The 23,154-nt window shown below is 40.6% G+C and overlaps 1 protein-coding gene across 9 annotated transcripts in view; it reads right to left on the bottom strand.

Annotated features, from left to right (window-relative positions):
- The window catches only part of LOC125889095 (RNA-binding protein Musashi homolog 2-like), a 482,288-nt gene extending 459,864 nt beyond the window's left edge, over positions 1-22,424 (bottom strand). For all 9 annotated transcript variants that reach the window (XM_049576805.1, XM_049576804.1, XM_049576810.1 and 6 more), the window contains exons 1-4: positions 22,242-22,424; positions 21,349-21,389; positions 21,076-21,157; positions 19,773-19,857 (exon numbers count right to left, since the gene is read on the bottom strand). In XM_049576805.1, the coding sequence (XP_049432762.1) occupies positions 19,773-19,857; positions 21,076-21,157; positions 21,349-21,389; positions 22,242-22,303 (270 nt within the window). In that variant the 5' untranslated portion in view covers positions 22,304-22,424. The remainder of the gene's footprint in view (positions 1-19,772; positions 19,858-21,075; positions 21,158-21,348; positions 21,390-22,241) is intronic.
- Between the last annotated feature and the right edge of the window lie 730 nt (positions 22,425-23,154).

Here is a 23,154-nt window from a genome sequence, read left to right as displayed (position 1 = left end):
CAAACATGTCATTTCGCGAGGGCTGTGATGCTCAAAAGAATTTATCCACTGATTTATAGATGTCTTTTTTCCAATGTGTCAATGAGAAAAAGTCTTTTTAGGCCAAATGGCATTACGTGACGGACCCAGGTGGTGTAATTTGATTGTGAAGGTTGGCTTCAAATCCCAGCACACTTCCTGTTGGCTTGTTGGTTTGTTTACATTCATATCCATGACAACAAACAGAGCTGACCATAAACAGACAAGAAACTGTGTGTCGCAAACTGCCGTGAAAACAAAAATAAAAAATTGAGAATGGTCCAAATGTGCTGCATACATGTCCAAATAATGCTGTTAAAAACAGAATAATATCAGTATATCCCACGTCTTGATCTGAAAATGCTAAATTTGGAAAAAGGCCTAATTCAGAATATCTAAACAAAATCTGCTTTTTATATGACCCTCATCAAATTCAGAATATTGTCATATCTAGAAAAACAGTGGAATATATGTGAACATGTAAAAATAGCCACTGTCGAATGCACTAAAACAAGCCTATAACAAACTGGAATTAACAGGCAACATGTTTGGCTTTTTTTGCGGGGAAAACTGGTTCCAGCAGTATTCTCCCCCTGTCATGCAACACTAGGAAAATTGACTACATGGAAGTTTTAATCATTTCATTCTCCTTCTTCTGGATCCAAAACTATTTCAAATGTAAATAACACATTAGATATCTGAATTATACTGTTTGTCTTTATCTCTCTTAAAATAGTTATTACTGAAGAGAAGAAGAAAAACATCAAAATAATTGCTGATTCCAAATTGTTGAATGGTAGGTTTTTCTTTTCTCCAATTTTATATTTTAGAATTTCAGACTTTGTTTTTTTTTTTTTTTTGTTATTGGTGTTCTACCTTTAACATTATAATTATTATTATTATACATTTGAAGATTGTGATGCTTGTTTTTGTTGTAATTAAAATGCTGATTATTAGTAGTAGTGGCAGTAACAGCAGTAGTGGTAATAATAGTAGAAGTACTAGCAGTATTATAACTGTTGTTGTTGATGTTGTTGTTATGGTCGTCTAGTTAACATTAGTCTAATTTAATCTGACTTCCCATTAATGCTGTCTCATTAACTTTTTTTCTCGCCATCTCTCTCCTTACTTATTATATTATTTCTCATTTTTATTTGGCAGTCGACGGAGACAGTGCTCGCTGCAATATTTGCGACGCAACGTGCAAGGCAGGCGTGGGAAACACTTCTAATTTAAGGAATTGTATTTATTTCTATTTAAATCTTTTTATTGCATTTTCTAAATAAATGCATGTGCAGACAAACGTTAACGTGCAGTACTGTTCATAAATGTTCTAAATAAAATGTTGAAACTGAGAAGTTTAGACTTTAAAAAGTACCGAACTAAGGTACCATTTGGTTCCGGTACCAAATTCCAGATACCCGTACTGGTACCATATCGGTTCAATTTTGAATGGTACCCAACCCTAACACACACACACACTCACACCTACCGTCTATATTCAACTACAGCCCAGATTTTAAGGCCAGCACCCTCTGAAGGGTCCAGGAGTGGTCTGTGGTAGGGACACACTCGTCTACATCCTCAATCAATAGAACTTCTTGATCTCTCTTAAACTTGGTTCCTGCGTAACCCTTTCTTTTCTTACGATCTAAATTATTTTAAACTTTTAAGTTTTGCTCGCCACGGCCAGGATTGTCTTGTTGGTCCTGAGTTTTCTTTCTTTTTGTCTGTGCCTTCAGTAACATTATACCTGAAGCGACGAAGCCAGCCTATTGTAACATTTTGTTTTTACATGTTAATAATAACTTTGGTAATATTGAACGGCTGACGAGATTATTTTCAACTTCATTATAAGCAAGTAGCCATAGCTAAATAGACAGTAGTTAGTTAATAGCTTCTATTCGGCCTGCAACTCCATCAAAGATTCATCGGATCCAGCGGCTGCCAGCCACTAGTTCAAGTGTCCACAGAGTAGGATCTCTTTTGGCTGAACCAAGAGACTTTCTGCCGCCTAATATTACCAACGTGTGAGGACCACCTAAAGGACACCGCCTTCAGGCACCACCTCCCCTCACCGCTGCGCTGATGTTGAATAGGAGACTTAGATATTCTGATCTTAATTTAGGTTTCCTTAGGTAAATGGTTTTGCGCATCCCTGTATCCCTAATTTATCTATAGTCACATACTCTCTCTCACTATCGCCAAACTAAATAACTCACAAAAGTAGTACCTCTTGTCTTAATCCATTTGTACATACTGTTGATTTTTCATATCATCCTCATTCATTTACTCAGTTGTTAAAACATTTAGCCTAAATAAATCTTCATTTATCACCAAGTCGTTGTCTATGGATATTTCTTTTGAGCAGGAACTAAGATCACTGAATGGGGAATTCATAACCCAGATACTAAGACGGATTCATTATTAATAAGCGTAATGACGAATTAATTGGTTTTCGGAGTTAGTAATTTGATTGGTCGCTTCCCTCATTAGGAGGGTGGTGCCCCAAACTTTATTACAAGTGCAAACATTCTCTAAACGTAATTTAGTGTTTGAACTAGGGTTGCAACTGAAATTTTCATGGTACGATTACCGTCTGGGAAAATACTACAGTGTGTGCAGTTTGTGTTTGAGCTGTCTTCTGTGCCAGCTGGAATATGAGTGCCGCTTCAATTAGATGCGTTACTAAAGGACACGTTAACTGTGGAGATGTTCTGCACAATATTATGACAATAAACAAAAAATATTAATTTAAATTGTACTTTCTGAAATACCCTTGTTTTAAAATATATTAGTTTGACATGTATGAAATGACGTGGGAAATAATGAAAAAATGAACACTTAAAATGTGCTGCCTAACTGAATTATTTGAACAGCACATGGTTCTTATACAATTTGCCATTGGCCATTTGTCGGATCAAACTGATTGGTCATATGTGGGTAAGGTTCAGGAGCAGGCCTTGAAAATCAGACCTGTGCAGAACTCTGTAGCAGAGTGATATCACTGGATGTAAAACACTAGTCAAATATTTGTATTTGAAATGACTGAAGTGAAGTGGACAATCAAGTATTCAACAAAACTATGGAAACATATGGTCTAAACCAGTGTTGGGGGTAATGTGTTACATTAATATATTATATTTTAGCAGCAAGGAAGAAAAATATCGCCTTCACAACAGGATTTCAGGTAATAATATAACATTTACAATGTCACGTAATGTGTTACCACCCGAAATAAATGGTTTATTGTTTTCATGCATTAGTAATGCACACTGATCCACATCGCTCCACTCCTATCAGTGCTCCACCAGAAAAAATATCATCTGAAGGTTACTGTGTCTCTTCATGTCATTGTAGACTACAATAGAGAATGGTGCCAATGATCAGCACATCTGGGTCATGTCGTACTGTGAGTTATCATGTTCAGTGTGTTTCCATTAATACACCTGCAACGTCTACAACGTATCCTGTTATGCTTTTGCGTCCTAAGGCTGCTAGAAAGCAGCAGGGATAAGGAGCTGGCTTCCGGTTTGTTTTTTTTGTTGTCCCGGTGATTGGCACATCTGGGTGATGTTAGTATGTGTTGGATATGTTTCCATTCACATCCCCTACAACTGCAGAGCAATACCAGCACACAGTTCCGTTCTTACGCATAACTCTCTCTCCAGTGCTTCTGTAGCTGACTGACGCACCAGGAACCAGCAGGTTGGACTTCCAGCTCCGCTGTATTAATTTGTGCTCGTCATCATGACTGACTCACACACCATTCTGTTTGTTGTGTTAACCTCAATATTTGTTTATTGTGTTTCATGTCATAGTCCACAAATATTTATCCATATCTCAAAATGATCAGACTTTGATCCTCTGCCTGACCCTCCCTGTGTCCAAGGCTATTCATTTATTTAAAAAGGTCTAGGCTGTTTCATTGTTCTATATCATCAGGCTATTATTAATGTAAGCAGGGGATTTTAATACAAAGTGGTAACCACTGTATGTGAATGCATGAATGGGTCAGACCTGTGCAGCACTGGATTTGAAATGAACTGTAATAAACTGGAGCTTCTGTGCTTTGATTACCTGCTGTGAAACAACATGACCCTCATCCATTTTAAATGAACATTAGTTCTTCTGAGCTCGTTTTGGTGAAAATAATGTAAGAGTAGTGTAATAAGTGACTTATTACTCTACACAGAGAGTAATATTGTAAAGTGACTAATTACTTTGGAATGAAGGTAACTAATAATATATACTTTATTACATTTTGAGAATAACTTGCCCAACACTGGTCTATATACAAGCCATTGCATATGCCACAAATCAAGAGCAGGTCTTGTTGTAACAGCTGATCATCAGAACACATGTAGCATTGCTACTGAGGCTGCCTGCGTCACCTTCATCCACTCCTCCTTTGAAGAAGACACAACGTAGCTGATGAATATGACTGAGTTGGGCTGACTGAATTAAACATTTGCACAGTGGCTCAGAGTGGCTGAGGCTGAGAGCATTAACAGAGAGGAATATACTTTGTTCTAAAGGTGTTTACTCTACTGCTGCTGCTAACAGCTTCACCTCCACTCTGTCAAGACTCAACATAAAAGAACTGTTAACCTGCAAAAATGGCTGTGTGTCTATAACCATTTACAATATCATATGAGCAGCTGGATGAGTTACAACAGAGCAGCAGCAGTCTCTTCACTCACTATTATTCACTGTTCACCAGCTGAGAGCACTTCACTGATCTCATCATACTCCAGGGTTAGAAAGAACAGATTAAACCATGTCCATGGGAAATACTCAGTGCTCATTGGCTGACAGGCTTCTTCTACAGTTGTTCTGAATCACTAACCAGGGTATGTTAAACCTCAACATTAATACTTTATCATGCAGTGTTACTGCAGAAGACGGTGCAATGTGGATTGGGCAGCAGACCAAGGCGGGGGCCTTGGCGGTCCAATCCTCGGTTACAGAAGTTGGCTCTTGGGACATGGAATGTCACCTCTCTGGCGGGGAAGGAGCCGGAGCTTGTGGAAGAGGTTGAGCGTTACCGGCTAGATATAGTCGGCCTCACCTCGACACATAGCTCCGGGTCTGGAACCCTAGTCCTTGAGAGGGGTTGGACTCTCTCCTTCGCTGGAGTTGCTCCGGGTGAGAGGCGGAGGGCCGGGGTGGGCTTTCTGATAGCCCCCAGACTCTCTGCCTGTACGCTGGGGTTTACCCCGGTGGACGAAAGGGTTGCTTCCCTGCGCCTTCGGGTCAGGGAACGGGTCCTGACTGTTGTCTGTGCTTATGCACCGAACAACAGTTCAGAGTACCCACCCTTTTTGGAGTCCCTGGGACGGGTGCTGGACAGTGCGGGGGCCATGGTCCTCAGCCGGAAAAGGGTGGATTGCCCACTCTAGGTCGGGGGGAAGGTCATGCTTCAGGTGGAGGAGTTTAAGTATCTCGGGGTCTTGTTCACGAGTGAGGGTAGGATGGAGCGGGAGATTGACAGGCGGATTGGGGCGGCGTCAGCAGTGATGCAGGCGCTTAACCGGTCCGTTGTGGTGAAGAGGGAGCTTAGCCAGAAAGCGAAGCTCTCGATTTACCGGTTGATCTACGTTCCAACCCTCACCTATGGTCACGAGCTCTGGGTAGTGACCGAAAGAATGAGATTGCGAATACAAGCGGCCGAAATGAGTTTCCTCCGCAGGGTGGCTGGGCTCAGCCTTAGGGATAGGGTGAGGAGCTCAGACATCCGGGAGGGACTCGGAGTAGAGCTGCTGCTCCTCCACATCGAGAGGAGCCAGTTGAGGTGGTTCGGGCATCTGGTAAGGATGCCTTCCGGACGCCTCCCTTGGGAGGTGTTTCGGGCATGTCCAACCGGGAGGAGACCTCGGGGCCGCCCCAGAACACGCTGGAGGGATTACATCACCCGGCTGGCCTGGGAACGCCTCGGGGTTCCCGCAGAGGAGCTGACAGAAGTGGCGGAGGAGAGGACTGTCTGGGCTTCTTTGCTGAGGCTGCTGCCCCCGCGACCCGGACCTGGATAAGCAGAGGACGACGACGACGACGACGACGACGACGCAGTGTTACTGTTACCAGTTACCATTTCACACCTCAAAAGAAAGAACTCAGTAGTAAGTGTTCTTAAAATGAAGAAATTGTGGTACATACAGACATACTGAACCCTAATTATTCTTACTTAGGAGTACTTAAAAAAGTTTTCCCCAATTTCCTGACCCTCCAGTATCACACTTTAAAAATAAACCTTTTTTGTTCAACCTATTATTTGAAGCAGCAAACCTCACTGATATAAAAAGTGCCATACAGAGTCCTGGCCAACATAGGCAGCAGTAACAGTCAGAAACAACCAAAGAAACACTAGAATTAACGCCCTGCAGTTGCATAGTTCTACAAATCTGTCAAGCTGCAGTTTACATCCATGTCTGTGAAAACACGGATGCTTCATACACATCTTCCCCCCAACAGCAAAGAAGATCTATAAAATCAGCACAGTTTCAAGGTGGACACTCAGGAACAGTGTCACCAATTCAGTATCTGACCAAATGTCTCCCCTTCTGTTCCCGAGATATGATGCTGAAAAATGGCCAGAAAAGTGTTTTTGCAGAATATTGATGGCACAGTAAAGTTTGACCTTTGACCTTGTGGATATAAAATGTCATCACTTAATCATTTTATCCTATTAGACATTTGGGTGAATTTTTTTCATAATTATCATGTGAATTCATGAATTATGGCCAAAAACATGCTTTGTGAGGTCACACTGACCTTGACCTTTGACCAACAAATTCTAATCAGGTCATTCTTGAGTTCAAGTGGATGTTTGCGCCAAAATTGAGGAAATTCTCTCAAGGCCATATTGAGGTATCACCTGCACAAAATGACATGGACACAAGGTCAAGTTATGATCCAATCAGTTCATCCATAAGTCCAACTGGACATTTGTGCCAAATTTGAAGAAATTCCCTCAAAATTCCCTCACAAGGACGAGACGGACGGACGGACAATCCAAAAAAACACCGCTTTCAACCACAACTATCACTGGCGCAGAGGCATAAAAACACAAAATATGCCAAAAAATAAGAGTTAAACAAAAAGGCAATTTTAAAATCATAATCAAAAATTTTAACACATATCATGTAAAAGATAGCATGCTAAAGACAACTAAATGGCACCTTGAAACAGCCCAAGACCATGTATGTATTTATCTACAGCCCTGTTTATTTTCTGTGCTTCTGGTGAATTGGCACCATATTTTCGTTGCTGATCAAATAGAGTTGGTAGTTTAGGCTCAGGATGCTCCTGTGTCTACCTCACTATGTCATCAGAGAACCAGGGGTCACAGGAGAAATCAAACGTTTTTGGTTGTTTTTCAGCTTCAGTCTGTGACTTTACAGTTAACATAACTTTTCAGACACACATAATTGTGTTGTCCTGTTAAACTAACATTGTCTATTAATGTTACAGACGGGCAGGACTGATAAAGTTTTCTGCTTAGCTCCCACATTAACGTTAGAAGTTATATTTTAGTTTGATGCTGGTGACACCAGCTGCTCAGCTGCTAGTGAGGGGAGGGGCTGTACCTGCCGTAGGCAGCGTGCTGTGTTCACTTCACTAAATATTTCCAAAGAGCACTTTTTCCTTTATCATTTTTGACCAAAGCTGGCTGCTCTGATCCTCCTGCACCCACGCTGGCCATATTACAGCAACAGAAATGTGTGCATGCATGCATGCACAGCGATGACAACAAGCTGGGTTGCAGCGAGGTCGGACCCATCGCGCGCACCCGACAGGCGCTGAGGTGGCGTGCACTGTTAGTATCGATACTTTTGTTAATTAGTATTGTATCCGGATACAGCGTTTGAGTATCAATACTTTTCAGAGTATCGATACTTTTGACAACCGTACATGATGGCATGTCATTTTTGTCTCTACATGGTTGCGCGTTTACAATTCTCCTCTGCTCTCTGGCTCGCACGGCGGAGTTCGGCCCCAATGCGCACACACACACACACAGACAAGTGCATGCATGCATGACCCTCAAAATCGTAATCACAATGACCAGACGATTAATTGCACAGCCTTAGTATAACACCAAGTCAGTTAAACTTCTGTGATATCAATCTGCTTCTGTTTAGGAAGCACAAGTGATTCTGAATCAGTTTCACCTGCTTCAATGCAAATGAAAGTGACAACAGGTGCAAAGGAGAGGCAAAAGCAAGACAACACCCAAAAAGGGAATGGTTTTGCATGTGGTGGCCACAGACAGTTGCTCTCTCCTTATCCATCCTGACTGATTCTTCACTAGTTTTGTGTCCTGCTAGTGTCCTTGTCACTACTGGTAGCATGAGGCGGTACCTGCAGCCCAATCAGGTTGCACAGGTTGGCACATCCATACGTCCGGTCACAAGAAGGTTTGCTGTGTCTCCAAGCACAGTCTAAAGAGCATGGAGGAGTTAACAGGAGACCAGCCATTACACGAGGAGAGCTGGGCAGGGCCGTAGAGAGGCATCAAACCAGCGGCAGGACCAGGACCAGCTCCTTTGTATGAGGAGGTACAGGAAGAGCACTGCCAGAGCCCTACAAAATGCCCTCCAGCAGGCTACTGGTGTGCATGTTTCTGACCAAACCGTCAAAAACAGACTACATGAGAGTGGCATGAAGGCCCAACATCCTCTAGTGGGACCTGTGCTTACAGCCCAGCACCATGCAGCTCAAGTGGCATTTGCCAGAGAACACTAGAATTGGCAGGTCCGCCACTGGTGCCCCGTTTGGCGTTGGATCAGTGATGGTCTGGGGAGGCATATCCTTGGAGGATGGCAAAGACCTCCATGTCATATCCAACTGTACCCTGACTGCTGTTAGGTACCAGGATGAAATCCTCAGAGGGATCGCCAGACCTTACCCTGGTGCAGTGGGCCCTGGGTTCCTCCTGGTACAGGACAATGCCTGGCCTCATGAGGCCAGAGTGTGTAGGCAGTTCCTGGATGACAAAGGCATTGATGCCATTAACTGGCCCTCTCATTTCCCTGACATAAACCTATTGATCACCTATGGGACATTATTTATTGGTACATCCAACGCTGTCAAGTACTGCCATAGACTGTCCAGGAGCTCACTGATGCCCAGATCCAGGCCTGAGAGGAGATCCCCAGGACATCTTCCGCTGACTCATCAGGAGCATGTTCAGGTGTGCATGCACATATGTATACAGGCATGCAGGGGCCATACACACTACTGAGTCACATTATGAGTTGCTGTGATGACATTCACGCAGGTTGGATCAACCTGTGATTTCAATTTTGAATCCAGCCCTCGGTGGGTTGATGATTTTGGTTTCCATTGACCATTGTGACGTCATTTTGTTCTCAACAAATTATACAATGTCCATCGGTAAATATTTTTAACTTAAATAATAATTCCTTCATCAAGATCTGGTGTGTGATTTAAGTGTTCGTTTAATTTTTTTGAGCAGTGTAGTTTTATTCAACAAAAAGAATACTGTTAGTCTCAGTGGAGCGACCTATGAGGGTCTAATTGCTTCTTCAGAGGCTTTTTCTTATGAGTAACATTGTAGGGATTTTAAAGTGCTCATATGTACAGCTGTGAGCCGCAGTGGCCGCATTTCCCAGATCACTCTTAGCTTCTTAAGAACGAGTTGAAGGAGGATCTTACAAGAAGGAGTTGTAAGATCGAGCTTACCCACTCTTAACACTCTTCTTAGCCACCAAACGCTCACAGATCCAGCTGCTTCAGGCTAATTAATATTACACTAAGCAAGGAGATGTTAAAACAGTGCGCACCGTATATATTTTGATGTATTTTATACTTCAGATTTATATTGTTTGGCATTAATTGGTGACAGAAAAGAACGAATTTCATTCTGCAGGGAAACGCGTGTCCTTACTGTGCATATGACAATAAATACTTTGAATATTGAATCTATATGTTTTATGAAGACCCTGTGTCCGCTCAAAGCTGTGGCACAAGTTACCGAAATCTGGCGGAAGAAAAATAATAATAAGAAAATAATAATAAGACGAAAAATAAGTATGAGGAATAATGAGTGTGTTCCTGTATGCATATCAGGTACACAAATAAAATGAATCATCATGACTATCATTTATCATAATTTGTCCACACATATCCCACATCTACATGCACATATGAGATAGTTTACCGCATCCAAAAAATGCATCAGGGCACAACAGAAACACATCCACCCTCCAAACCTGCGACATTTCACAGATATCAGGCAACTGACAGGTGTAATTGAGCTCAGCTGGAACCTCATCAAGGGACACTTCACCTGCTACTCTATATAAAGGCGTTGCCACATCACACATGTGTGAGATACCATGGCTGCTTTACAGCATATTCTCGCTGCTAACCAACAGCATCGCCGTGTGCAAAGCCAAACCATATATGTAAATGCATTTGTGCGTCAGCACTTCAGCTCACTCAACGTGCTGTCAGACCGAGCTGTCCAAATGAAGTACCGGCTGAGATACAACACCTCATCATCAGTGTCTCCACACATAAGAAGGGCAACCCAGTGCAATTTCGCCCTCTGCCCGGAGGTGCAGTGCCTGGCTGTGCTGCGTTTTTATGCAGTGGGGAGCTTCCTGGACGTGGTGGGACACGGCACTGGCCTAAGCAAGGCGTCTGTGTTTTTTTGTTTAAATATAATTCATTTCCTTATGATTCTCTTACCAAGACTACTTCTTATTTAGTCGTAGTCTTGTTTTCATCATGAAAATAGGTCATTAACAAATATTTATCGTCTTAGTTTTTCATTAGAATTATTAGAACACACATACACACGAGCAGCAGGGAATTAGTGCGTTAGGTAGCAGCGCTGTGTGACTTATGCGCTGATTAAGTGGTGGGTGATCGATTTGCCTGACATCGATAGATTTAGTTTCAGCACCGCGGTAGTGGCCAGCTCCTGTTAAGAGCTTCTTAAAGAGCGATCTTAAGAGCGATCCTAAGAAGGGCATTAAGAACGCATCTGGGAAACACTTGTATCTTAGCAACCCTTCTTACCAAAGACGTTGTTAACTGTGCTCTTAAGTCTTAAGATCGCTCTTAACTGAGAAAAGCGGCCAGTGACATTTAGTGCAGATCTTCCTCAGGCAAACATCCAAAGGGTGAAACACAGATGTACTAACAGTCACACCTTAATGAGTAGAGCTCACTTCAGAAACTGTTTATTAAACTGGTTTATTTGGGTAGTGTGAGGTGATGAATATCTAATTCAACCACTGAAGAAAGTTCAATTTTCTCTAATGTGTCCTGACATCAGTGTTTCAGTGTGTCTTACCAAAAAGACTTTTTTAAACAAAGTAAAAATTCAGTTCTTGTGTCAGCATATTGCTGAGTATCTTTCAGGTTTCATCTACTCCTCTCCTGCAGTTCCCCGTCCAAACAGTAATCACTTATTAGTTCATTTGCAGTGATTCAGTGGACTGGGATAAATACCATGTGACCATGATGTCCCCTGGTAATTTTTAGCCTTTGTCATATTTCATCCCAGTCTGTGCTCTCATGTTTTGTATAAATCATTTCAAAAATGACAACATGCATATCTGTCCACCAGTGTCCTTTCAATACACCCACAAGTAACCAAAGTTAAACATTTTAATCCTACACCAAAGGGCTTTAAACAAACAACCTCCAGCACTTAAGACAGCTGACTTCCTGTTCCACAGCACAGCCTCAGACACTGTCTGCTACATTACTGAGCATCATGTACAAACAGTTTAGTGACCACAGCAGTATCTGTGATGTTCAGAGCTGTGAGCAGGCAAGCTTTGCTGCTCACTAGTCTCTCTGGCTTGAGTCTGGCTCACATGAATTAAATTTGCTCTCAGGAAAGAGCTGTGGCTCAGTTAGGAGTTGGATCAAGGAGGAATTGTGACATCATAGTACAGTACAACAAAATGTTTTTAATTCATTTAAATAAACTTAAGAGTGAATTGATGGGAGAATCAAGAGATGTGTAAAGGCTTTAGTACTGTTCGCGGTAACAAACAAGACCAAGCAGTCACCTCAAGCACAAACCAAGACTTCTATATATATATATTATATATAATAAATATGACATAGATTGTGAGTGATACCAGTTATGAGTGTTTTAAATTATAGTGCAAATAGAAAACTTTGGTTATACTGGGAATGAGGGTAGTGCAAAAGGTAGTGGTATGGTGGTAACATGCAAAACCAGCAAAGCAAAAAGTGTCATAAAATGTATTTATTGGTTTGTCACAGATATATCTTTATCAACACAAATAAGTCATTTAGTAAATAACAAGGAGTGTCATTACAGAAATATCAAAGAAATGTTTGAGGTCATTTAAAAACAGTCTCTCCATTACAGAGTTTGTCCACCAGAGAGCACTGACAGTTTTTGTACACTGTAAAATGTCTGAAATATCACTACATATCTGCGTCACTATTCTTTAATACACAAATTTAAGGAATCTAATATGCACTGAGTGGGGGATATTATAGCGCATTTGAAGGCAGACTTCATAAGGAAAAGTACTGGGACATTTAAAAAGGTTTTAATTTCAGCTGACTACATTGTATAAGCTCTAAAGTGTGCACTAAATAAATGTCAGGATAAACTGCTGTATAAAAAGTAACACATCAAACTGAAGGTCAGTGAATATCAGACTGTGTTTTTTAGGTTAGTCTGTGTTTGCCTTTCTGACCCAGTGAGCGTAGAGTCATGCCCTCATACACACTCCCCTTTATTTCTTCACCTTAAACATGGCACAACCCCATTACAGCCCAGTATAGCTGTGCAGCCCATATCACAGTGCTTATTTCAATACCTGTGTTAAAGCCTCAGTAAATCAGCTGTCAAAGGCTTTCTCAGCAGTCACCCAGGCTGACCTACTTTGTTCAACTAGCCCTGCACACACACAAATTACCTCAATCCCCTGTGTTTCACTAGAAATGATCCATGAGGGGGAGAACAGCTATCACACCACCACACTGTTCTATATTCCTATATCACACAATAGGGATGCACAAAGTTAGATTTTTTGCCAATATCTGATATGTCGATATATATCAACTTGTTTGGCTGATAACCGATACTGACATTGATATATCCACTTTTGTACCTACCTAACTTTAGTGATCATCAAGTCTCTTCGGTCGTGGAACTAACATCATATTATGCATGCATACTCTGATTGTGATGGTCCACCAGCAGATGGAGACATGTAATACAATACTTTTCAATGTTTGTAACATTCATTCATTGTGCAAATGAACAAAAAGGACGCAGGCCAATTCATTTTAAAATGATATTGGCCAATATCAATGACACGCCAATATTATTGTGCATCCCTACCACACAAGGTCATAAAATCTGACAAAGATGGAAAACAATGATGCGGCTAAACCAGGGGTCAGCAACCTGTACTATCAATGGAGCCTTTTTTGGCACACACAAAAAAAGAAAACATAAGTAATTGATCTAAATCAGCATTTACTAATATGTTATACAATCTCTACTTTCCTCCTAGACTTTTCCTTTTTGGATTTGGAAACCTGCTAGCCTAGCTGGGGACACTCAAGACTAGTTACTTCTATTGAGGTCTTGACAAAATGTTGAAACATTTCTCTTTTGGTGTCCAGTCTACACATTTTTTGCGACTGGAGAAAGTAAGAATCACTTTAGGCCTAAAACAATGATATCTGAAAATCAAAATGTTAGAAAACAACTTATTTTTTAATCTCCACTTATTTTTTTCTGAATTAAATATAATTAAAACAATGTTAAAAACACATAATAAGCACATGTTATCAAATGAGAAGCACTTGCTTTACTTAAAAATATGCGCTTGTCAGACAAGTTCGAGGATCACCCTCACTGGCCATATACTGCAGTTGTGGGTCCCTCTGTCCCGACAGAGGAGGATCTCTCCTGTGTTTTTTCCAGTCCTTGACCTGACCTTTTCTGTATTGTTGTGCCTTTTCTGAATCCAAAGTCTTATTATTAACTGTGTTCTATCTTGTCAAAAATGTATGTTGTTAAGCCTTCTGAGGCAAGTTTGTGATTTTAGACTGTCGAGATCAAATGGACATGACTTGAACTCTGGGAAAGATACACACATTATTAACGCCTCATTTCCACTGCATGATTCAGCTCAACTTTACTCTACTTGACTTACTTTTGGTACCAGTTGCTTTTCTCTAGGGCTGCACCTAACAAGTCTTTTTTCAATTAGTCGATTACTCTAATGACTAATTTACTGAATATTCTAAATATTATTTTTTAATTACTTGATTAATAGAACACTTAAATAACCCAAAAATGAGTAATAAAACTGGTCTCATTAATATTTTATTCAATCATCCTCTATAATAATATTAATAATAATAACAACAGGCCCTGTTTGCCACATACCTGATGAGAAATTACGGGACCTCAAATTCAAGGGCACTGCTGTAACATATACATTAATTCAATCATTGTATATCATAGCAATCCTTTCCCTTAATTGGAGAATCTGAACTTTACTTGATTTAAAACTTAAAGTGGCTGTGACATGGATTTACTTCATCACTGGAGCAATATGCAGCTAAGATCATTACTGGCAAATGTATTTTTGCATCAGTGTGGGGCGCGGGAAATAACTGAAATGATTTACAGACTGTAGAAGTCACAGACTGTAACAACAGACTGTAATGTTAGTTTAAGCCGTTTCCTCAGTCGTGCATGCCCATTACAGTAAACAAAATATATAAAATATCTGAATAACAACGTTGATGATGCATGCGGTATCATTAGCCTTGCTGCAGAAAGTCAAAGTGACTACTACTAACATAAACATGTTACACGTGTTGATAATCCTGATATATCATGCCTGGGTGGGGACAAAAAGTAAACAGGATGGTGCTTTCTGCTACTGTCTTGACAAAGAACCCCAGGATGCTTTCGCTTGTGTCTGTGTTCTGCAGTTGTAGTCCTGTTAGAAGTCATTTTCATTTTGTAGGCGAGGTTTTCAGCTGCAGCTCGTTCTCTGGAATCCATGCTTTCACCGGGTTCAGCCTACTTTATTGTGACGCACCAACACAGGTTTTGCAAATCAGAGTGCCCGTTGCTCTGTGTTTCGCTGGACCCTTTCATAGGCAGTCAAAAAGAGTGATGCACTCTGTCCATACACCACAGAGGTTTTGCAGGCTGGCATTTTTCTTTTTTTAATACGGGTTGACTGAATAACAACAGCAGTCGTCATTGAGGGTAGCTCAGCTATTAAAAAGTTTTGTGCAGGTTGCTGCTTCTGGCATATTTCCAGTAAACACAGGTCAGCAAAGCCATAGGGACAGATATGAGGGCAACATCATCAAGGGTAAGATGGCAACCTCTGCAACCGGAGTCGCCCATGATGACTGTGACCAGCCAACTGCACCAAGGCAGCTGGCCATGTCATCGGACAATAATGCCTTTCAGTGCTGGAAATTCAACAATATTTTTCTTCTCAAATCAAAATCTGTAACCTATTACATGTCAAAAGTAAACTCCCCAGCACAGGTTCTCTGACCAATCAGTGGTCTGCAATGTTTTAACTCTACCTTCTATCAGCTCACTTGGAGCCTGGCCCTGAGGTGACACTAGTTTTATATATACACATGCCATTTTTGCTGATGGAAAACCAAAACTAAACGGTTCCAGCAAGTTGATTCAAATCAGGCTGTGCCATGAAGTGGAAATGAGACTTGTGGTAAAATAACTTAGATGCTAAATGTTTTTTTTTTGTTTGTTTGTTTTTTTCAAAATATGCTGCAATGGCAATCGCATTATATACTGGGGTTGTCCATTGATCTTGATCGATACATTGATTTAATGATCAATGATCCAATATCACTAATGCAAAGTTAAAACATTGATCCATACCGTCATCTTTATGATACGCCTTTATTTTGAAATTCTGGGTTACCGTCAAACAGATCAGGTAGATACTGGCAAGCAGGTAAGAGAAAGACAACGGGGATAACGTAATTTACTCCGCAATAAATGAGCAGTGAGGAAATTGGGTTTCGGAGAAAATACAGGTCCACAGACAAAATACATGCCGTATGTAAACAATGCTGTTATGAGATAAAATACTAAGGACACATGACATACCTGCCTGGCCGAGAATCTCACTTCGCTAACTTCTGGCAGCAACATTATGAACCGTGCTGTCCTGTCAGGAGATGCAGTGACTTTACTAGCTGCTGGGCTACGTTATGTGGTGTAAAAGCGCTAGGGATGCACCGAAATGAAAATTTGTGGCCGAAGCCGAAGCCGAATATTATTAAACGCTTGGCCGAATACCGAGTACCGAATACCGAATATCATTGTTTAGTTTTTCATTAGTTTTTGCAGATGAACCCCCTCCAGATTAGTGTTGTCATGGTACCAAAATTGGGACCCACGGTACAATACCAGTGAAAGTATCACGGTTCTGAGTAGTATCACGATACCACAGTGAAAATGAGGCAGATGTGCCTTTTGTCATTTATAAAAACATAAATCACTTTTCTATAATACATCAATGATATTTCAATGGAATAAATTACTTATTGACTTATTCATACTTCAAAAACAGCATCAATAAGTGATTAACATAGGGGGGATCAAAATAAAATAAATAAATAAAATAAAAATCAACCAGCCACCCTCCTCCCCTGACAAGTAAAGAACAGTCCCTTCATAAGTAAAGAACAGTCCCTAAAGTGCGGTGAGGTTTGTGGACTGTTACCTGCCACAAAGAGAGAAATGTGAACGGCTCGTTTCTCCTCTGACACATCACATACCTGTGTTCAGCTGGCTCGGCTGTTCAGGTACTTCTGGGCAGTCATGACGCCAAGAAGAGGATATTATTGGAACCGACTTCTCCGTCGCCGGGTAAGCCGATGGCCGCCATATTTGACAGGAATACATTAACGTTACTGTCTGTGTCTGTGACCCCCGTTCAACCCACAATCGGTGGGATTCGCCTTTTGTCTCTGCTGGTGGTTGAAATCTGTAGACTGCTCGCACAGCGTGCTGAATGATTTAAACCTATTTTGCTTGCCCAAAACTATTTTTAATCGCAAATGCGAGTGCCGTGACGGACGGATCGCCACACTACCGACATTTTATTCCGCCCGTCACGGCATGCCATTTGATTGCGTTATCAAAATGCCGCCATTATTCAGCCTTGCTTTTAACTTATTCCACTGAATACCGAATGTGTGTTTTTTTGCAATATTCGGCCGAATATATTCGGTTACCGAATATTCGGTACATCCCTAAAAAGCACTTACAAGATAACTTCAGCATTTTTCAACCTGGACCCTATTTCCCCATGTAAATTCATCAAAGAGATTAATGTGAACAACAATTTTCGAAATTGGTCAAGTATGGAGTGAGCAGGCAGCGGTCAGCGGCCAGTGGCTCCAGAACGAGCTGCAACGGAAGTACACAGGGCAACTGAACATCGCCACTGTATGTCCATTAAAAGTGGTTATTTTGACCACTGACAGGCTCAGACTCTTATTGTAAGTGTCTGAAGTGACTCTTTACCTTTCAGTTTACCTTTCACTTGATCTGATCTGATTGTTATTGTCTCCTAAAGCAAAAGTCTTCCTCTGCAATATCGTGAGATGGTGGAAACTATATTAATGCTTCGGTATTATATGACTTATAATATATTTTTATGATATTTTCTGCCTACATTTGCCCTTCCTATACATCAAGGAGATACCTACGTGCAATAAATGGCAATGGTACTGTTAGTTATTGCAGGAGCCCCTATACATTGTCTTTTCTAATAAGATAATCATTTGTTATTCCCACAGCTGGGAAACTTGCAATGTTACAGCACCAAAGGAGATATTGTGATAACAAGTGGCATCAGCAAGAAGTAATGAGTATGTAAAAAGTAATTTTTTTTTTTTTTGTCTCTCTCTCCTCATCCTCTCTTCATGCGTATACTCCATCACACATAAACACGGATGGTGATCAAATTTAAAGGCCTGAGCCACACTGTTGAAATCAGCTAAAAGATCATCCATGATATTGAAAATCTTTTGGACAAAACTAAATTACATTTTCTATAAACTACTCCAGTTGTTATACTCTCTCCAAATCCCACTCATGCTACCACTGCTGTCTGACTGCAACAGGTGACATCTCGTGATGTTTCAGAAAGAGACTTTAGCTTGACGAGGCAATAGCAAACAGACCGGATCAAATGAAAGGTAAAGAGACACTTCAGACACTTACGATAACAATCGAAACCTGCCTGTGTCAAAAATTACCACTTTAAATGGACATACAGTGACAGTATTCAATTGCCTTGTGTGCTTCCATTGCTGCCACCCTACTGCTGCTGGATGCTGTCTGCTTGCTCAATACTGGACCAGTTCCAAAAATTCTTGTTCAAATCAGTCACTTTGAGGAATTTACATGGGGTTATCATTAAGTCGAATTTTGTACTTTTGTTAAATGATCTTTTTGTCAGTCCATGTTTTATGGCTGGTGGGAGGGGTTTGCTTTCGGGTCTTTAAAAAAGATAGCCCTGAAGTTTTAGGAAAAAGATGATGGTTTGGGTTAAAATGAAAAGATTTCATCCAGAAAGGCCTTTCTGTCAGAATGCTCTGAAGGCTAACTTATCCCATGTGCTGTTTTATGTGTGTCAGTGGGGTCAATTTAAAGTGAACTTTACTGCACTTGAGGGGTTACAATTATGTACATTATTTATGTGTAGTTGTTTTTTTTTAAAAAAAAGAAAGACGTGGCAGCTTCTTCTGTAACAGATCGTGTGAAACAGGCCCACACCACCTCATATCAATCGCAGACCTCTGAATTGAAGTGAATCAAATCAAAATCATATTTTGGCACACTTTGCAATATCGGCAAATATCGTATAGTTGTCCAAAGACATCGTATGATATCATATCATGAGGAAACTGATGATTTACACCCTATTACAAACTAAAATTGTGTTAAGAAAAATAAACCAGAGGAACTGCATTAGAAAATAAAATATTCTTGCACAACGTTACAAGATATTGAAGTCTGATAATCCCAATATTTGTCCTTCAAACTAAACCCATCTAAAATGAGGATACTTGATTGTTACATGACAAAAAGACACACTATGGTAAAATAAGCAGTATCTGCATTACATGGGGGTACAGAACAGCGATGTGACATTAAAGAACTTTGTGTCTCTGTGGTGAGCTGACGGATGAGTGAGAGCACAGTAGCCTCACCACTCAACTGTAAGAGCAGCCAATAAATAAATAAATAAATAACAACAACAACAACAACAACAAGTGGACTCAGTTGAGACCAAAGATTGTAATAGAGAAGACTAAGCCAAAGGTAGTAGGAAAAAAAGAAACACCACCTTATGACTGAGACCATATTGAGGCACCACAGCTCTGGCTTGATATATTGTAAATAAATACCAAAGGAAAATTAAATTAATCGCAGAAACACAAACCAAATCAAAACCCAGTTAGACTTTGGTTTCTGTGAGCCATGAAAGATTGGAAACAATATTCAGCAACTGGAACAGCTGGATAAAGTGAGCACTTGTGTTTCCCTCCACTCTCTCAGGACTCCCTGTAAACAAGCTCCGCTACCATCAGGTGTTTATGAACATAATACACAGCCCTGATGGAAAAATACTTTCACAGATAGAATAAAACATGTCAGTGTCTTTCATGCAATCAGAATAAAAGGGTGAACATACCATTTTAGAGTCTAACTCGTGGTGCGGCTGTGCTAAGACTTTATCTACGCTGGCAGCATCTGCAAAAGTGATGAAGCCAAAGCCCCTGTTGAGAAACAACATGACAGCATATGACATTTCTAACATATGATAAGTCATACTTCACACTTTTCATTTTCCAACCACAAAGAGCTGCTTTACTGCACATCTGATTTAAATGCTGAAAACCACACTATGGTTTATACCTGCCCCATGCACGTCTCATACATTTTTATTTCCCCATTCTATTTCCCTTTTTGTGTCCACACCTTAAGCAACAATTTCTTGAATTCATATTATTCATATTATTTACAAGGTAATGATTATTATCTCTATACTAAGGGACCATCATTTATGAGGTGGGATGGAGTGGTGCAAAAAGGGGGAGGCATGTACATTTTTAAGCCCTGAGGAGGGACTGTTTTTATTTTCTTACAGATTTTTTTATGTATTTTTTTTAAGATGCAGGTGGGTTTAGAAGACATGGTTTCTTTTTTTTTTTTTTTTTTTTTTAAAAAAAAGCCAAAATACACCATTTATCATAGCAAAAAACTGTAAAAACAGAAATTATCATTGGATTTTAAAATTTCCAACAGTCCTTGGACACATCATGTGTAACTAACATTTCTGTCAAGAAAAAAAAAATCAAATCTGAGTTTACATAGTGATTTTTTATCAAAAACACTATATTCTACATCTCATTTAAAATTTGGCCAAATAAATATATAGACTGTTTGCACAAACTAATCAGCATGCACGACAAATGTGAAAAACAAGGATTTTTTTAACTCCAGGATTTTGTCTTTAACTTCTAACATCGAAGGGTAAGTTTTACAAGTCTAATAACTTATTTATGATGGAGGGAGAGTCATGCATTTTCCCCCAGTCACTCAGCAAGGCTCAAGGAAAAATTTCTGTAGCATCAGAGGGGTTAAAAAACTAAATGAATAAAATAAAAAGTCACACCTCAGCCATCCCCCCTCCCCTGATAAGTAAAGAACAGTCCCTACTTATATTCCAGTGCAATGCAATAATTTGGAATTACTTTTTACTTTGATTTTAATTGTAATGACCTTACTGAACACATAAAAACATTTTAAATGCGGGGAATGGCAGTAGTGGGAATATTCTCCACAGTGCCATGGTCAATGTCAAACTGCATTGCCTTTTCATTCAATAGAAAATCCAGTTAAATGGCTGCATGGCATTAATATCACTCTAGAAAGCAAAACGAACTCAGTTTCCCCATTATTTTCTGACGCTGGGAATCAAACTGTTCATTTACCTGGAACGTTTCGTCGTTGGGTCTCTCATCACCATACATTCTCGGATTTCCCCGAATTTACTAAAATAATCTCTAAGGCTGTCTGTGGAAAGAAAACACAACGACAGAGAGGGTTAGTTAGGTCTTAATTTCCCGGTTAAATAAGATGAATCACTGTCGTCAGCAGTGGATGTCCCCGTGTTACACAGGGGTCGAATGGAGGACTTGAAATCAAAATAACCTTGCGCCGTGTGCACGCGCACACATACACACAGCTCGAGACGCGGTTCTTACCTGGTGAAGTTTGCCAGCTGAGGCCACCGATAAACATTTTCCTGTCAAGGAAAAAGCAACAGAAGTACATTTAGATTTCAAAACGGCCATTTTGATGTTAAGTTAAATACTTGAGTGGTTGTAGAAAGGTAAAAGCCGGGGACAAAAATAGAGGCAATGCAGCGGAGAGGCTGCCCGACAGACGTTCCCGAAGCCGGGCTAACAGCAGCCCCAATACGTTCCCCTCTCTCCGCTATGGACCAAGGGTCATGCCAACTTCCATTCAAAACATCTGGCAGTTATAACCTCCTGGCATCTTGGCGGAGGTACATACTTGGTAGACGAAAACTTTGGGTTGTTGGGTGTTGCTATGAACGTAGTCTTCAATTCGGCACAGATGTAATAAACCAACTAATAATGTCGTTAGATAAACTTTTAAATTCGGTTCGGCTGATAGAGAATCCTCTGCTTGCTTTATCAAAACACATCTGGGTGGTAAGGAGCAGCGTGAACTAAACGCATTTTTGTGTTTTTTTTATATAAAGTGCGACTAAGCGGGGAGACATTATGCCGATTTTACCGGAGCTAGCTTTATATCTGTATAAATTATTGATCATTCTTCTTTAACCCAGGTAGTTTAGCCATTAAGTGCCAGAGCACTTAACTCCCACATTTCCAAACGAAGTTTGGCGTGTGTTCTTTCCACACGCGCACTAACAGCACATATCGGGGCCAGCCAAGCGTATATTCTGCAAAAGGGGGCAGGCCTGTTTGATAATATAACCAAACAAAGGTGTAGTTGACGGGACCCGGAAGGCAGTGGAGCCGGCAGTGCGAAATCAAGCTGCAAATTTGCAATTTTAAAAATAACTAATGATAAATTCAGTGTTTATATTGACAGGCTGTAACCTTACCCCGGGTCGTGTTGCGGATCAGTCGGGTTTCCAGACGTGGCTTGGCTTCCGTCTCCTTCCATATCTGACCCAGCTACAGGCAGTGACTAACGGATACACACAGACGGTAGGTCGGCAGATAGAGCGGAGCTACAGTGTCAGCAAACCGGGAATGCAGCGCTCCGTCACACGTGGGATCAGTTCGGTCTGTGGTCCCTCCTCCGCCGTCACCGACCAACCACGCTGACGTCAGTTTTCCACAACCCGCCCACATTAACTGATTGTACTGTGCATTCTGTCAGATTAACAATTAAATGACATGTAACATTAAGGGATGGGCCACTTGCCTCACAAAATAGCCTACTCAAGGAAGCTGAGCGCAGAATCAGAAATCAGAATCAGGAAAGGATTTATTGCCAAGTAGGTTTTCACTTACAACGAATTTGCTTTGGTTTTTGATGCATACATAAAACATACTATAAAAATACTAAGGCAAATAAAAATAAGGCAAAGTACTTCAACACTCAAGAACTTAAATATAGAATAGAAAAATGACAATACAAATGCAAAGATGCTTTCAAAAAGTACTATAACATAACAAATATTTACAGTAGGCTATAGCAGTTATAGAATGAGAGCTGATACAGTTTCATGCAGAGAATGCCAAAATATTAATCAAGGGATGTGTGAAGTTCACAGTGGAGCAAATACGTACAATGTGCAAAGACAATAGTCCTCCTGTACTGCCTTAATATGCGCATTCAGCACACCCAGTGCATCAAAACATTGTTTTCTAGTTGAAGCCACGCCTTGTTTCCAAGCAATATATAGTACACAATGACCAGCACTAAAATCAACCCACGTAGTTGCCCTTTCTTCAACTCTTCTTCACTTCATGAATTTTTCCCGCAATAAAATCCTGACCAATCAAGAG

This window comes from Epinephelus fuscoguttatus, linkage group LG5 (genome assembly GCF_011397635.1).
Source record: "Epinephelus fuscoguttatus linkage group LG5, E.fuscoguttatus.final_Chr_v1".
Lineage (NCBI taxonomy): Eukaryota > Metazoa > Chordata > Actinopteri > Perciformes > Serranidae > Epinephelus > Epinephelus fuscoguttatus.
The sequence above is the reverse complement of the archived record's forward strand: the minus strand, read 5'-3'. Positions and strand labels throughout refer to the sequence as shown.